This window comes from Trachurus trachurus, assembly GCF_905171665.1.
Source record: "Trachurus trachurus genome assembly, chromosome: 18".
In the NCBI taxonomy this organism is placed as follows: Eukaryota; Metazoa; Chordata; class Actinopteri; order Carangiformes; family Carangidae; genus Trachurus; species Trachurus trachurus.
In genome coordinates, this window is record NC_139909.1 from 15,933,299 (window position 1) to 15,948,543 (window position 15,245).

At 42.3% G+C, this 15,245-nt stretch overlaps 1 protein-coding gene across 1 annotated transcript; it reads left to right on the forward strand.

The window, feature by feature from the left end:
- Positions 1-999: 999 nt before the first annotated feature.
- On the forward strand, positions 1,000-4,497 carry LOC311001913 (protein mono-ADP-ribosyltransferase PARP14-like; the record flags this gene model as incomplete). Its single annotated transcript, XM_083993091.1, has 8 exons — positions 1,000-1,142; positions 2,007-2,069; positions 2,159-2,335; positions 2,448-2,630; positions 2,717-3,343; positions 3,568-3,704; positions 3,836-4,013; positions 4,211-4,497. Exons 1-8 carry the CDS (start codon positions 1,037-1,039, stop codon positions 4,495-4,497), a joined length of 1,758 nt encoding a protein of 585 aa, XP_083849217.1. The 5' UTR covers positions 1,000-1,036.
- Positions 4,498-15,245: the final 10,748 nt, after the last annotated feature.

The following is a 15,245-nucleotide window of genomic DNA, read 5'->3' on the forward strand; positions in this document are numbered from 1 at the left end:
AGGTAAGAAAACTTCCACTATTCCACTCAGATCTTAAATAAAGAAGCACTGCAACACACATAATCCTAACATTTCACATTTATTTCCACAGGTGAATGTGTTGGTTGCGCCCATGCACAACAAACAGCTGAATTCTACCAATATTGGTGTAGGCCTGTTGTCTAAAGCAGGGAACACACTGAAGTTAAATTTCAATTCAGCAGCAACAAATACCACCGTCACACCTGGAGATGTTCTGCAGGTCATTGGGCCTCCATCTCTTGGATGCTCCAAGCTCTTCTTCATTGAGTGCTTGCCTTGGGATGGACCCAGAGGGCAGAGTGTCCAGGTACAGTAAAACACCCAGTGAATTAAAAAATGTTGTGTTGATATGTAGTAGATCAGGAATTACAGCAACAGCAATTGTGAAAACAGGCAAACAGGCAATGGAAAAGTGACTTTACCTTTTGTTTCCTAGGCGCTCAATGGTGGGTTGAAGAAGTGCTTGGACCTCTGTGTACAGCAGGGTGTGACTTCAGTTGCATTTACAGTTATTGGACCTGGACTTAAGTTTAAGTACCCGCTGAAAGAAGCCATTGAACTTCTAGCTGAGAGTATTCGCCACTTTGGACTATCAGCATCCACAGGTTCTCTGAAGACAATTCATGTCGTCGTTAAACCTGACTATCCCGACTCTGAGGAGGTGAGTATCAACACTAGTACAACTGTTGTATCTGGTTTTGTCAGAAGCTTGCTTTACTGATGCAGAAGCATTTAATATGTGTTTTTTTTTTTTTTTACAGTGCTTCCATGATGTCTACAGACAGCTCAGTTCAAATATGAACCACGGTGGCCAAGGTAAACTAGACATTTACTCAGATGACCTTCATTAACTGTTACAAACACAGAAAATAATTGAATTGCTGATAAAGACGTGTATTATTTTTGCTGCTAAAATTAATGTAGATTAGCAATCTGTGGTATTAAATTAAATGTGAAATATTTCTGCCCTTTAGTAATCTTCAGTTCCCTCACCACTGACCTTGATGACATCACAATGACGGTGGGAACCGGGATTAAACTACAGTTGGTGTTTGGTGACATCACCAACGAGACTACAGACGCCATTGTGAACACAACTGACTTCGTCAATTTTCAGAACGGTGGGTGGGAGGAACCACGATGAAGCCTCATGCACAGGCTGATGTGCTGTAACTCTAAGTTATTACTGATGTCAGGTCCAGACAGAAATACCTCAATGAACATCAGATACCATAAAATTCCATACAGGTAGCTATTCGTGGTGTCCCTCAGGATGAATCTTTATAAATCCCAGACTTCTTTCAGTACCACCAATTGGTCAATATTTGTTGGGTTGGCACATTTTTTTAACCAAGAAATTTGATAGGCTACAACCTCAAGTTGAATTAAAAAAACCTTACATATAAAAATAATAAAACCATTGTTAGCCTCAGCTTTGCTTTCTGTTAGTTGTTCTTAGCATGCTAATCCTAAACGGGGTCATCCCTATGTTCCCCGGGTCCGATGTTCCCCGCTTTTCCCCCAAAAGACCTGGGGAACATGCCATTTTTGGTCCCATACCTGGAAGTGGAGCTGTGACTTTGCAGATTTTTGCCTATTGTGAGTGAGAAGTTGAGTTGTGACTTTGAGTGAGAAGTGTAATTGTCCCATTGGTTGGGTTTAGGCAATGAAGAAAGGAGTTGGTTAAGTTTAGAAAAAAGACCAGGTAGAGGCTAGACAGGCCAGATAAGTAGAGAGAGCCCATCGACCGGCAACAGTGGGGAACATAGGACTCTTTTTTTGAAAAAGGGTTCCCCGTTTTTCCCAAAAAGGGTCCTATATTCCTCAGTATGTATTGCGACCCGGGAACATAGGACCCTTTTTGGGAAAAACGGGGAATATAGGACTCTTTTTCAAAAAGAGGGTCCTAACCTGGGGAACATAGGACCCGGGGAACATAGGTACGCTCCCTTCATGGCTACTATATACTTGTCTTTACTCTGCAGATGGTGTGTGCAAAGATATCTTAACCGTAGCTGGACAAGGAGTGGAGGCTCAGCTGAAAACAGGTGAGAAAAGATCTGTGTTGTGAAATTTTCAATCAACCCACATTTAACAGCTTCTTTATTGTTACTTATCTTGTGCCTGTTGTATGTAGCAAAAGTACAGAAAGGAGAAGTGTTCAAAACCCAGGCAGGATCATTCCCTTGTAAAGCCCTTTTGCACGTGTGTGGAAAAAGAGATGAAGGCATCACTGAGCAAGTGGTGTCTCGCATCATTCAACTTTGTGAATCCTCTGGATACAAATCTGTGGCGATTCCTGCAATCTGTGCTGGTAAATATGGCATACCTTCAATCAGTTCAATCAGTCAATTTAATTGTCAAATACCTTTTCAATTGAGTGTCAGTCTGATCCTGCCAGTGATAAATTCAACCTCTGTGTGCAGGAGCTGGTGGGCTGGACCCTGGTGTCGTGGCCGGTGCCATCATAAGAGGGGTCAAAGCTGCCACATCGTCCACCTCCTTCTTCTGTCTCACCGACATCCACCTCGTCTTGATAAAGATCAATGTTTTCTTGGCGTTCAAAGAGGAGGCGATGCAGCAGTACCCCACTCCTTCAATCAACGCAGGTGACAAGAATTTTCAAGCAAACATCTTTTCTCTTACTTCTTCTTTCCTCTTTCCACTCATTGTTTTGATTTGTCCTGCCTTGCAGTGTCAATGCCTCTGTTGCCTCATGTATACCAAGAAGAGTCACCAAGGTCTCTGAGTGCAGACCTTAGCAACCTTCAAACCACCTGCACGAATCAGACCTCCACCTTCCTGCTCCTGGGTGTCACCAAACAGGAAGTGAGTGATGCCAAGACAAAGCTGAAGGATCTATATGAGACTCAGTGTGTCACACAAATCCTCCCAAAGGAGCAGCTGGAAGGCCTCACAGTGGATGACATGAAGGATCTAATGCAGCTGGTGGAGACCAAGGGTCTGCATATTCAAACAGACCAGTCCAGCCTGAACAGCTTAAAAGTGAGCGGGTTGAAAGATGGGGTCAATGAGGTGATGCAGATTATTAATAGGTCACAAGTCGGCAGCCTCATGCAACAGGTGAGACTCAGAGAGGAGGACGATGTTTACGCCCGTGTAGCTTGGTGCATCCTTGGACCTAACGGCAACTGGGAACGACTTCCCAAAACAGTCAATCACAACCTGGAAAAGAAGGATATAGGAAGAGGGATAGTGGATGCACAGAGCATTCGGTGGATTGTGGATCTGCAGAACATGGTGGCCACAAGACAAGGAAGTAGACAGGTGGCGCAGTTAAAACGACTTCAGAATCTGCCAGGTGAGATGAAAATTTGTATCAAAGTGATGTCTGTAACTTACACTAAAAATAATCAGGACTGCATATTTTGAATGGACAAACTCAACCCAACCTTAAGTTGCAAATTTAATTTTCAAATACAAAGAAAAATGCTCTCAATAAATTAGTTATTGCAGTTTCTTTCTTTCTTTTCAGACCCTACTTTAGCAAATGAAAAACAACATCTTGTATTTTTCTATTCTCAGACTTCACTCTCCCTCTGTACTGGGACGACATGGCTCATGAGGAGAGTATGAAGGTGGTTACCCTGCAGCCGTCCTCTCCAGAGTACCGGGCAGTTAAGGAGGCGTTCAAACGAACCGTCAGCAAGACTGTTACAAAGGTCGGTGGCTTTCCTTGAAGGAAATAGATGTAATTGTCTGTGGACACAAAACGCACATGGTGCATTTTTTTAACACATATATTTTACCTCGAGTGCACTATTTTCTTGACTTTGTGCATTCTATTGATCAGATCGAGCGTCTGCAGAATGTTCACCTGCGTCGGGGCTACGAGGTGCGGAAAAAGCAGATTTCTGACAAGAACACAAATGACGGCGCAGGTGAAAAGAGTCTATACCACGGGACGACCGAGGACAACTGTGACTCCATCATGAAGACTGGGTTCAACAGGAGCTTTGCTGGTCAAAATGGTAATGATCCTTTAGAGTAGGGCCTGGCCAAAAATAATGCTACAGTGACATCTACAGGCTGCTTACTGTCATTGCTGCTGTTGGAGATCGATCACCTGGGTTGACCCCTAACCCTAACCCTTAGCATTTTCTAAGATCTATCTATTGATCATCCATTGGGTACTTCTTGATAACTCCCTGTTCTCTCTTATTCCCAGCAACGGCCTATGGACAAGGGACCTACTTTGCCGTAAAGGCCAGCTACTCAGCCCACCCAACCTACTCCAAACCAGCTGCCGACGGCACACAGTTGATGTTTGTGGCTCGAGTCCTGACTGGCCTCTACACTCAGGGTCAAAGTAACATGAAGATGCCGCCACCGCTCAACGACCAGCAGCCACATGACCGCTACGACAGCCTGGTGGATAAAATAGACAAACCAAGCATGTATGTTGTTTTTCATGATAACCAGGCGTACCCAGACTACCTCATCACCTTCAAGTGACCGATGGAAAGTTAATATACGTTCATAGATGTTCTCAGGTATTTGTTTTTAGCTAAGTCATCAAATATCTAAATATTGAGGATAAATGAAAGAAAGGGTACTGGGCCACATATTAATATACATGTAAATATTTGGTCTGTCATAATGTATTATTGCCACATTGTAAAAGCTAATGGCTCCCTTTTTCAATTATTCAGTGATCAGTTTTGATGGATGATTCTGTGACTGTTGTCACAAATCTAAGCATTTAAGATGGAGTGTGAAACCCTTACATATCAATGACTGGCAGTTACATTCAAGGCCTCGCCAAGCAAGCTCCTATTAACACCAAAACGACGAGGCCAAACACAGATTACCACTGTTATATGGCCCATTTTTGAAGTTACTGTCACTGCCAATGTTCAATACCATAAAATGTTGAATCATTTATTGTGCCAAGTTGTAGAGGTTGAAATAAGTGCCTGATGAAGTAGATGTAAACATAACATCCAGCTATCAGCAATGACCCACAGACGTTTGGAGTTAAGGAAGAAAGTGTCACAGCTTTCTTTTATTTGTTTGATTTTTGCACTTGTTCTTGTACAGAAAAGAAGAGAAGCAACTGACTTCATAGCTTGAAATGAAAAAGGTAGAAGAGTTAGACATGTTGATATTTTATTTGAACTGTAAGTGAATGGTGGGGGTAGATTAAAAAGTGGTTATTTTTATTCTTGTGTCTTCCAGCTCATTGTTTTGACTCAACATTAACTGTTTAGTTCTTTCTCAATAACCCAGTCAAACCCACCTCACTTCTCATCATGCCAACCAGCAGAGTATGTGCTAAAGAACCAGAGTTAGTTGTAAGGTACAGTAACTGATTATTGGAACAATATCAATCAAGAAAACAAAATAAGTTCAGTGCTCTGTGTTCACAGGACTTTTAAGAGGATTTTTTTTTGGGTGTAATTCTGCCTCCTAGTGGCTGAAAATCGATTTGATTTGTATTAGTTTTTCCTCAGTTGATGTAAGGGCAGAGGATGTTGTTATGATGCTATGTAAAGCCCTTTGAGACAAACTGTTTGTAAAACTGGGCTATTCAGATAAAATAGCCTTGCTTTGCCTATTATTCTGTATTCTAACCCTGTAAAGCACTTTTTTTTTTTTGGCTTTTTGCCTTTATTCGATAGCAAGCAGTAGAGATAGACAGGAAACGGGGAGGCGACATGCAGGAAAGGACTGCCCGACACGGGATTCGAACCGGGGACGCCTGCATTGAGGACTGTAGCCTCTACGTGGGGCGGCCGCTCTACCCACTGCGCCACAAACCGCCCCATTCTGTATTTTAACCCTGTAAAGCACTTTATGAGTTCTGTCTGTGAGAAGTGCTATACAAATAAATGTTACTTACTTATTACTGCAATTTAAAAATACAGACATTTCCCAATGGGCAAAATAAAAAAAATAAAACCCAATATGAGACAACCTTGATGTGTTTTGGATAGGATAAACAATCACAGTATGTATATCGTTTTCCACGATGACCAAGCGTACCCAGATTACTTCATCACCTTCAAGTGTCTGCAAGGGAAGTTGCAAAAGCAAGTCCAACTGAAATTGTTTTTCTGTTTGTCTTGTAAGCTACAACATACGTGCACAGGGAAGCACATAACTTTTTTAATGAGCTACTCAGATGAGTACCAGGAGATAGTGTCTGGTACGCACCCATTATGAATCTATTAATTCACTGAGGGTGACATGGGAGCAGTCAGTTATAGTTCACCAAGTGACTGTATTTCAGGAGTTATTTGAGAAATGGCTTCACATCATATTACAAAAAGAGCGCACAGAGTGTACAGTCAGAATGTGGTGCAAGAAAACAGAAAGGCTACACCTAAAATCTGATTGGGTTATTAGGGTTAGGGTTAGCTATAAGGTTTAGTCTAAGTATTACATCTAGTGGGTTGATGAGGGAATGCAACAAGAAGCCAGGGGTTAGTTGGTGGTGAAAGGTTGAATCACAAAGAGCGAAGTTGATCAAATGTCTGAAACTGATAGGTGTTCGCTTTATTACTGGTAGAATAATTATCCACATGTGTGGTAAAACCTGTGGTAAAACCATGACCAGTGTTATTATCATCATAATTTTGGTATCACTGGTCAAAGTATCAACACAACAAGAGAAAAAGGGAAGTGCCAGGTGCTATTCAGGTCAGTGGGTGTGTATTTTCTGAGAGGAAAGAGCAGTTACAGTAGGTAAAAGTGAAAGCACTTCAGACACACAGTTCACTAAGAAGGGTGTCAGACGTCACATTCTGCTACAAAGTCAGGTTCCGATTTTTCTGGAAAATGGATGAATATCAGCACCCACTGTTCTTTGAGGCGAGAGATCTGACTGTCAGAGAGCTGGAAAAGGTCAGAAGACACTTTCAGAAAAAACGAGAGTCAGGGGGAGGTGAATGTGGAATAATAGAAAAAACTGGAGGCAACATTTATAAAATCTGCTTCGAAGAAAAAGATGGTAAGGAAAAACTTTGTGTTTATAGTTCTATGTCAAATAACACTTCATGTCGTCTTTTGTTTGACTTTGTACTTTGTACGTGGCTGTTTATTACAGAGCAGGAAAGGGTTCTGCAGAGGAAGTTTCACACAATCTCCCTTCCTAGTGGAGAGCTTCAGCTGACAGTCAGTCAAACCAGCTCACCTGATCAGCCACAGCATGATCAGACTGATCAGACACAGGTGAGCTAATATCATGCTATAGAAACGTTGACTATCGCCTTCACAGTTCTAGCACAAATATTTCAGCCAAATGACTTTTTTTTTTTTTTTTTTACGTAAACCCAAACATTGTGACTGTTGTGACATCACAATTGCTTACACTGTACAACTCTTTTATTTTAATCAGATTTATTGATGTAATCTCATGATTGTGTTTGATGTCTTTTTTAGACATTTACCAAAACAAACAGAAAAACCCTTGAGAAAATTTTCAAGATGGACATTTACCTCCTGTATTACCTAAGAGACAACAGTAAAGTAAATGAACAACTGCAGAAACAGCTCTCTTCAATTGGATGTACACTCAAATTAAATTTTGATGAAGAAGAAGCAGTGGTTCAAGGGGATATTGAGAAGGGACAAGGAGGAGCTTTTAGTGCTGCAGAGGACTGGGAGATGAAGGTAGATTGCGTCTTCACCAATCTCACTGAGGACTACCTCTCCTACCATGTGGTTGAGCCTAAACAAATCAAAATGCTTCAGCAAGACCGATCCTTTGAGACTGATGATATCAAAGTGTACTCAGAGAATGGTTACTCTGTGGTTGTGGGAGAAACTAAGGCTGTGAAGGCGAAGATTGCAGTCCTGGAAAAGTGTGTGCCATCCCGGAAGGAACTGTCGATCATGACGAAGCAGTTCAAACTGATAGAAGAGGAGTTCAATCAAGAAATGCGAGCACACTACCCAGAAGTCACATTCCTCATCAGCAATAACACGATCATCATGGAGGGGCCTGATGATGGGGTACAGTCAGCAGCGACCAAACTTGGCGAACTGGTGAAAAATATTAAAGAGAAGAAAGTCAAGCTCCCTACAGAATTAATCAACTTCATTAAATCAAGTGGGGCCATCGCCAAGTATGAGACTCGCTTCCAGCAGAGCCTCAGAAATCCTGTTGCACTAGAAGTGGGCTCTGAGCTGGTTCTGTCCAGTTTGTCCTCTGGTGCCCTGGACGAGGCTTGGGCAGCAGTGCAGAGAGACTTGAGTGTGGACACCGTGAAGCTGCAAAGCACTGCAGATCTGGACAGAGTGAAGGAAGTTCTCAACAAAGCCAAGAGCGAGGCCAACTGTCGAGAGTTTAAAGTGGATGTCCGCTTCATCCCAGGAACCAGTGGATCCTCAGAGACCAAAGTACGGATGGTCGGCTACACTGAAAATGTGAACAAGCTGAAAGATGTCCTGAATGACTACCAGATGAACCATGCTGAGGTACAAGAAGCAGTGAACCTACCGCATCCTGAACTGGTCGACTGTTTTGATCAAGTCTTGGGTCTGATTGGGATGAAGCAGACAAAAGTGACATTAAAACCCTCAAACTCCCCGCATCCTTCTGTGCTTGTGTCTGGTCCACGTTGTCATGTCCAGGAAGCAAAACAGGCCTTAACGTCAACTCTAGCCAGCCTGATGGTAGAGAAACTAGTTCTAGACGGACCAGGGGCTCAGCAGTACTTCCAGAAAGAGGGTAAAGTCAACAAGGATCTGGTAGAGACGTCCTGCCACGTCCTTATCAGGGAACTACAAGACGCGTCTTCAACAGGAAGATCACCAAGTATCACCATGAGGAACCCTAGCCCACGTGTCATACCCAAAACGCACAGCCAGCCTGTTGGGAGTATTGCAGTCAACAAAACAAGCTTGAAGATCAAGGTTGGCAGTTTAGAGGATGAGCAGGTAAGAAAACTTCCACTATTCCACTCAGATCTTAAATAAAGAAGCACGCAGGGGCAAGAGGGGGCAGCGCCCCCTCAAATAAATGTCTTGCCCCCTCAAATCCAAATTTTAGAAGTTGAGAAAGCACATTTTAATATACTCAAAAAATTTGTATATTACAAGTTGACAAAATGATCTGCAGTAGCACAAAAATCTGCCGAAAAAGGGACACTGGGCCTCATTCACCAATATCTTCTTAAGAACCTTCTTAGATTCTTTCTTAGGTTGTTCTTAAGAGGTTCCTTAAGAAAACCCTACGTCAGATTCATCAACGCGTTCGTAAGCCTCAGAATTGTTCGCAGCTGTGTTCTTATGCCATCTCCTCGTAAGTTGAGGGCGTGTGCCAGGTGAGTCTAATTAACATAGGATTAGCATAGGTAACTGCCCCATCAATGCCCGTAAAAGGGCATGAGACTGCAGGGCCGTGTGCACACAGAACCCACAGGCACTGAGCAGAGAAGGTGAAGTGAGAAAGAAAGTTGAAATGCTCAAATGAAAATCTGGGAGGGAGCACCAGACTCCAAATGTAAAAAGAACTTTAGTAGTGAAGTGGAGCTACTGCGGCAGGAATGAAACAAAGAAAAGGCTTATATTTAGTTTATATTTTTATATTTATATTTAGGCTATATTTAGTAGCGTCAGCAGTGGATGCAGCTCTTCGGGTTGTTAACAGAGAGACCACACTCTCACGTGTGCCATCATAAATATCATCATATTATCACATATGAAAAAAAAAAACAGTTGTGTGCACTGTTGCAGCCCGCAATTAGGGAAAAAAAATCATAACGGCAGCTGTATGTTGCGCACAACAACAACAAACAACATATTTAAAAAAAAAACTGATATGAATTAAGTGTCTATAATGTTTTTTTAAGAGACTGCAATGATTTGTCAATTATTATTATTAATATATGATTATTAAAAACATCATAAAAGATAAGAAAATAATTCTTATTCATATCATACAATATCATACAACTGCAGAACAAAAGAAAACGCTATTGTAAAATATGACTGGATGTGGGAATCGACTGGTTCCGGATTATTGTAGATCAACGCAGTGAGTTGTAGTTTGAAACAATGGCACAAACACAGAAGGTCCAATTCATCTCATTTATTGTTTCGCTGGTTAAGTCTGATGAAAAGGAGAATGAAAGAACAGAAAAGATTAGCCCACAAAACTCAAATATACAAGTCAACAAGTACTCAATCTTGGTAAACCTAACTCTAACTCAAACTTAATAAAGAGTAAAGGAGGTAGCAACAATATGGTTCAATTAACTATAAACAAAGAGTGTGTGGGACTTAACTGAATCACTTACATCAATCACGCAGCTCAACAATCAGGGAGTTGGGGAGGAGGAGGACTAGGCAGCAGCTCTTTTGTTCCCCAGAGCAGAAAGGGCTTGCCACAGGTGAGCTACCTGCCTAAATCAGCCTCCGAGCTCCGCCCTCCGGTGATGTAAGGGGAAGGAGGAGGGATAGAAGGAGTTGAGGTGGAAGGAGGGATGTGGAAGGAGGTGGGGATTTTCTACAGCTATAATCGGTTATTTTTGCAGAAGTCTCAGCACTTAAAAGTGCGTAAGTATACTCCTGACTGTTCGTAGATTTTGTTCTTAGTTAAGAACAAATTCTGGATAAGAAAACATTCATGAATGCCACAATCTTCGTAAAAATTTCGTAAGTAGGACTTATGAACAAATTTGTTTCTAAGAACGGTTCGTGAATGAGGCCCATTGTTCTTTTCTAAAATGTTCTGTTCTTTTTCTTTTTTTTTAGTATTCATAAGACTATCTTTCAGTTTTGTAAATCTTGACCATAGTAGACCCCCCCCCCCCTTCTCAGAGTACACCAGAATGCTTCACTCACATTTTAAAATCACAAACATTTTCGGGGGGGGGGGGGGATGCCCCCAGACCACCCTACAGGGGTTTAGCTACTCACCTTTTTCACCCCCTCTGGGTTTGCAATGCATCTTAAGGTATATGCACCCCTAACCCCCCATATAATGTGGCTCTTTGCATTACGACAGTCAAAAATGTGGGCTCTAAGACCCTGGTTGGCCACCCCGGCCCCTAGTTAGACAGGTCTGAAGGTAGAGGCCTGACAAAGTGCAATCCACTTCTCCAGGTTGGGGTTGGACACATAGCCAACAACCCAATTCAATGAAGTTACTATAAGCACGGAGAAAAAAAAGTGCTGGAGCATGATGTGTTCACATGATGCCCCCTTCACATTTCTGACTACCCCCTCATATATGCCTGCCAAGAACGGGCCCTGACTGCAACACACATAATCATAACATTTCACATTTATTTCCACAGGTGAATGTGTTGGTTGCGCCCATGCACAACAAACAGCTGAATTCTACCAATATTGGTGTAGGCCTGTTGCGGAAAGCAGGGAACATATTACAGTTAAATTTCAATACAGCAGCAACAAATACTACCGTCACACCTGGAGATGTTCTGCAGGTCATTGGGCCTCCATCTCTTGGCTGCTCCAAGCTCTTCTTCATTGAGTGCTTGCCTTGGGATGGACCCAGAGGCCAGAGTGTGCAGGTACAGTAAAACACCTAGTGGATTAAAAAATGCTGTGTTAATATGTAGTAGATCAGGAATTACAGCAACAGCAATTGTGAAAACAGGCAAACAGGCAATGGAAAAGTGACTTTACCTTTTGTTTCCTAGGCTCTCAATGGTGGGTTGAAGAAGTGCTTGGACCTCTGTGTACAGCAGGGTGTGACTTCAGTTGCATTTACAGTTATTGGACCTGGACTTAAGTTTTACTACCCGCTGAAAGAAGCCATTGAACTTCTAGCTGAGAGCATTCGCCACTTTGGACTATCAGCATCCACTGGTTCTCTGAAGACAATTCATGTTGTCGTTAAACCTGGCTATTCCAACTCTGAGGAGGTGACTATCGGCACTGTGACAACTGTTGTATCTGGTTTGTAAGAAGCTTGCATGCATGATTTACTGATGCAGAAGCATGTGTTTTATTTACAGTGCTTCCATGATGTCTGCAGACAGCTCAGTTCAAATATGAACCACAGAGGCCAAGGTAAATTTACTCAGATGACTTTAATTAAAGCAGAAGTAAGCGATCCGGTCGTTTTGGCTATTGGTATTATTTTTGCTGCTAAAATTAATGTAGATTAGCAATCTGTGGTTTTGAAATAAATGTCAAATATTTCTGCCTCGTAGTAATCTTCAATTCCCTCACCACTGACCTTGATGACATCACAATGACGGTGGGACCCGGGATTAAACTACAGTTGGTGTTTGGTGACATCACCAACGAGACTACAGACGCCATTGTGAACACGACCAACTTCGTCAATTTTCAGAACGGTGGGTGGGAGGAACCATGATAAAGCCTCATGCGCAGGCTGATGTGCTGTAACTCTAAGTTATTACTGATGTCAGGTCCAGACAGAAATACAATGAAAATCAGATACCATAAAATTCCATACAGGTATTTGTGGTACCCCTCAGGATGAATCTTAATAAATCCCAGACTTCTTTCAGTAGGCTACCACCAATAGGTCAAAGTTTGTAGGCCACCTACAACAAAATATCTCAATATTTGTTGGGTTGGCACATTCTTTTAACCAAGCAATTTGATAGGCTACAACATAGCTAATCAAGTTTAATTAAAGAAAAAAAAAACCCAAACCTTTATAAAGTGATATCATCAGGTCAAAACCCTAATTTGTCCAATAGCCTATTTAGATTTTGGACCTTATACAAATAATAAAACCATCCAGCCTCAGCGTTGCTTTCTGTTAGTTGTTGTTAGCATGCTACAATGCTATGACATCCACATCATACCAAGATCTAACATTTGGCTCATTTTAGCATGTTGACATCAGCATTTAGCCTGAGTGCAGTCTCACAGAGACATTAGTATGTCTTTAGATGCTCTTGTTTAGTCTTATCCTTAGTGGTGTTTTACGTTTAGTGCTAAATGGCTGATGTTAGCATGCTTAAAAGCTAGATAGATAGATTAATACTGAATATTGTAAACACAACATCTTCTTCATCAACATCTTACCATATGAAACTGCTAGCATGCTGGCATTAGCGCTTAGCTCAGCTGTGCCTGAGTACAGAGATGCATTCATGGCTGCTTACACTTGTTTTTACTCTGCAGGTGTGTGCAAAGATATCTTAACTGTAGCTGGACAAGGAGTGGAGGCTCAGCTGAAAACAGGTGTGAAAAGATCTGTTAGAAATTTACAACCAACCCACATTTAACAGCTTCTTTATTCTTACTTACCTTGTGCCTGTTGTGTATAGCAAAAGTACAGAAAGGAGAAGTGTTCGAAACCCAGGCAGGATCATTCCCTTGTAAAGCCATTTTGCACGTGTGTGGAGAAAGCGATGAAGACATCATTGAGCAAGTGGTGTCTCACATCATTCAACGTTGTGAATCCTCTGGCTACAAATCTGTAGCGATTCCTGCAATCTGTGCTGGTAAATATATCATAATTCAATCAGTTCAATGTTTAATTGTCAAATACCTTTTCAATTGAGTGTCAGTCTAATCCTGCCAGTGATAAATTCAACCTCTGTGTGCAGGAGCTGGTGGGCTGGACCCTGGTGTCGTGGCCGGTGCCATCATAAGAGGGGTCAAAGCTGCCACATTGTCCACTCGCTTTTACTGTCTCACCGACATCCACCTCGTCTTGATAAAGATCAATGTTTTCTTGGCGTTGAAAGAGGAGGCGATGCAGCAGTACTCCACTCCTTCAATCAACGCAGGTGACAAGAATTTTCAAGCAAACATCTTTTCTCTTACTTCTTCTTTCCTCTTTCCACTCATTGTTTTGATTTGTCCTGCCTTGCAGTGTCAATGCCTCTGTTGCCTCATGTATACCAAGAAGAGTCACCAAGGTCTCTGAGTGCAGACCTTAGCAACCTTCAAACCACCTGCACGAATCAGACCTCCACCTTCCTGCTTCTGGGTGTCACCAAACAGGATGTGAGTGATGCCAAGACAAAGCTGAAGGGTCTGTATGAGACTCAGTGTGTCACACAAATCCTCCCAAAGGAGCTGCTGGAAGGCCTCACAGAGGATGACATGAAGGATCTAATGCAGCTGGTGGAGACCAAGGGTCTGCATATTCAAACAGACCAGTCCAGCCTGAACAGCTTAAAAGTGAGCGGGTTGAAAGACGGGGTCAATGAGGTGATGCAGATTATTAATAGCAGCCTCATGCAACAGGTGAGACTCAGAGAGGAGGATGATGTTTACGCCCGTGTAGCTTGGTGCATCCTTGGACCTAATGGCAACTGGGAACGACTTCCCAAAACAGCCAATTACAACCTGGAAAAGAAGGATATAGGAAGAGGGATAGTGGATGCACAGAGCATTCGGTGGATTGTGGATCTGCAGAACATGGTGGCCACAAGACAAGGAAGTAGACAGGTGGCGCAGTTAAAAAGACTTCAGAATCTGCCAGGTGAGATGAAAATTAATTATCTAAGTGATGTCTGTAACTTTTATACACAATGAAATAAAATAATCAGAACTGCATATTTTGAATGGACAAACTTACCCCAAACTTAAAGCAGAAGTAAGCGATCCGGTCGTTTTGGCTAATGCTGCGTTCCAGGCAGGCTTTTGAAACTGTAAGTTACGGCTTCAAGTCACGACTTAGTAGTGTTCCAGGCAACCCCTAACTCGTGTTTTTCCGACCTGTTGCCTGTGAAAGTCACTATAACGGCCACTCGTAACTTCCGACCCGTGAACTCTTACCAGATCGAACTGGTACGACTTAACAGGTCGGAAAAACCTGTTACGAGTTACGAGTTGCCTTGAACGCAGCATAACGTCTTGTCAGCCGATGGAGTTAGCAGTCCCCGCCCTCGTCATGGATCTATTGGTCCTCGTCCCTACGTCACCACATTCAGGCGCATCCCTTGGCTGCACACACAGCCCTTCATGCCGTTCTCTCTCCTCATTGGATAAAGGTTGTAGAATACAAGGAAAGTTTTCTCCTCGGCTTACAGCAGAGCAGAGTGACTGACAGACCCGTGTTTCAGACCAAACACTCTATGTAAGTGATTGCCGTCGGAAGATATAACTATTTAAGACTTATATTAACACAAAAATTCCGCTTACTTCTGCTTGAAGTTGCAAATTGAATTTGCTCAATTGTCATTAAATATTTTTTTTCTGGACTTTCAGGGTCATCCATGTTGGTTTATATCTGAGTCTCTGAGTAAAAAATATTCTATATTCTAACTGTGATAAATTATTTTGAAATATGACAG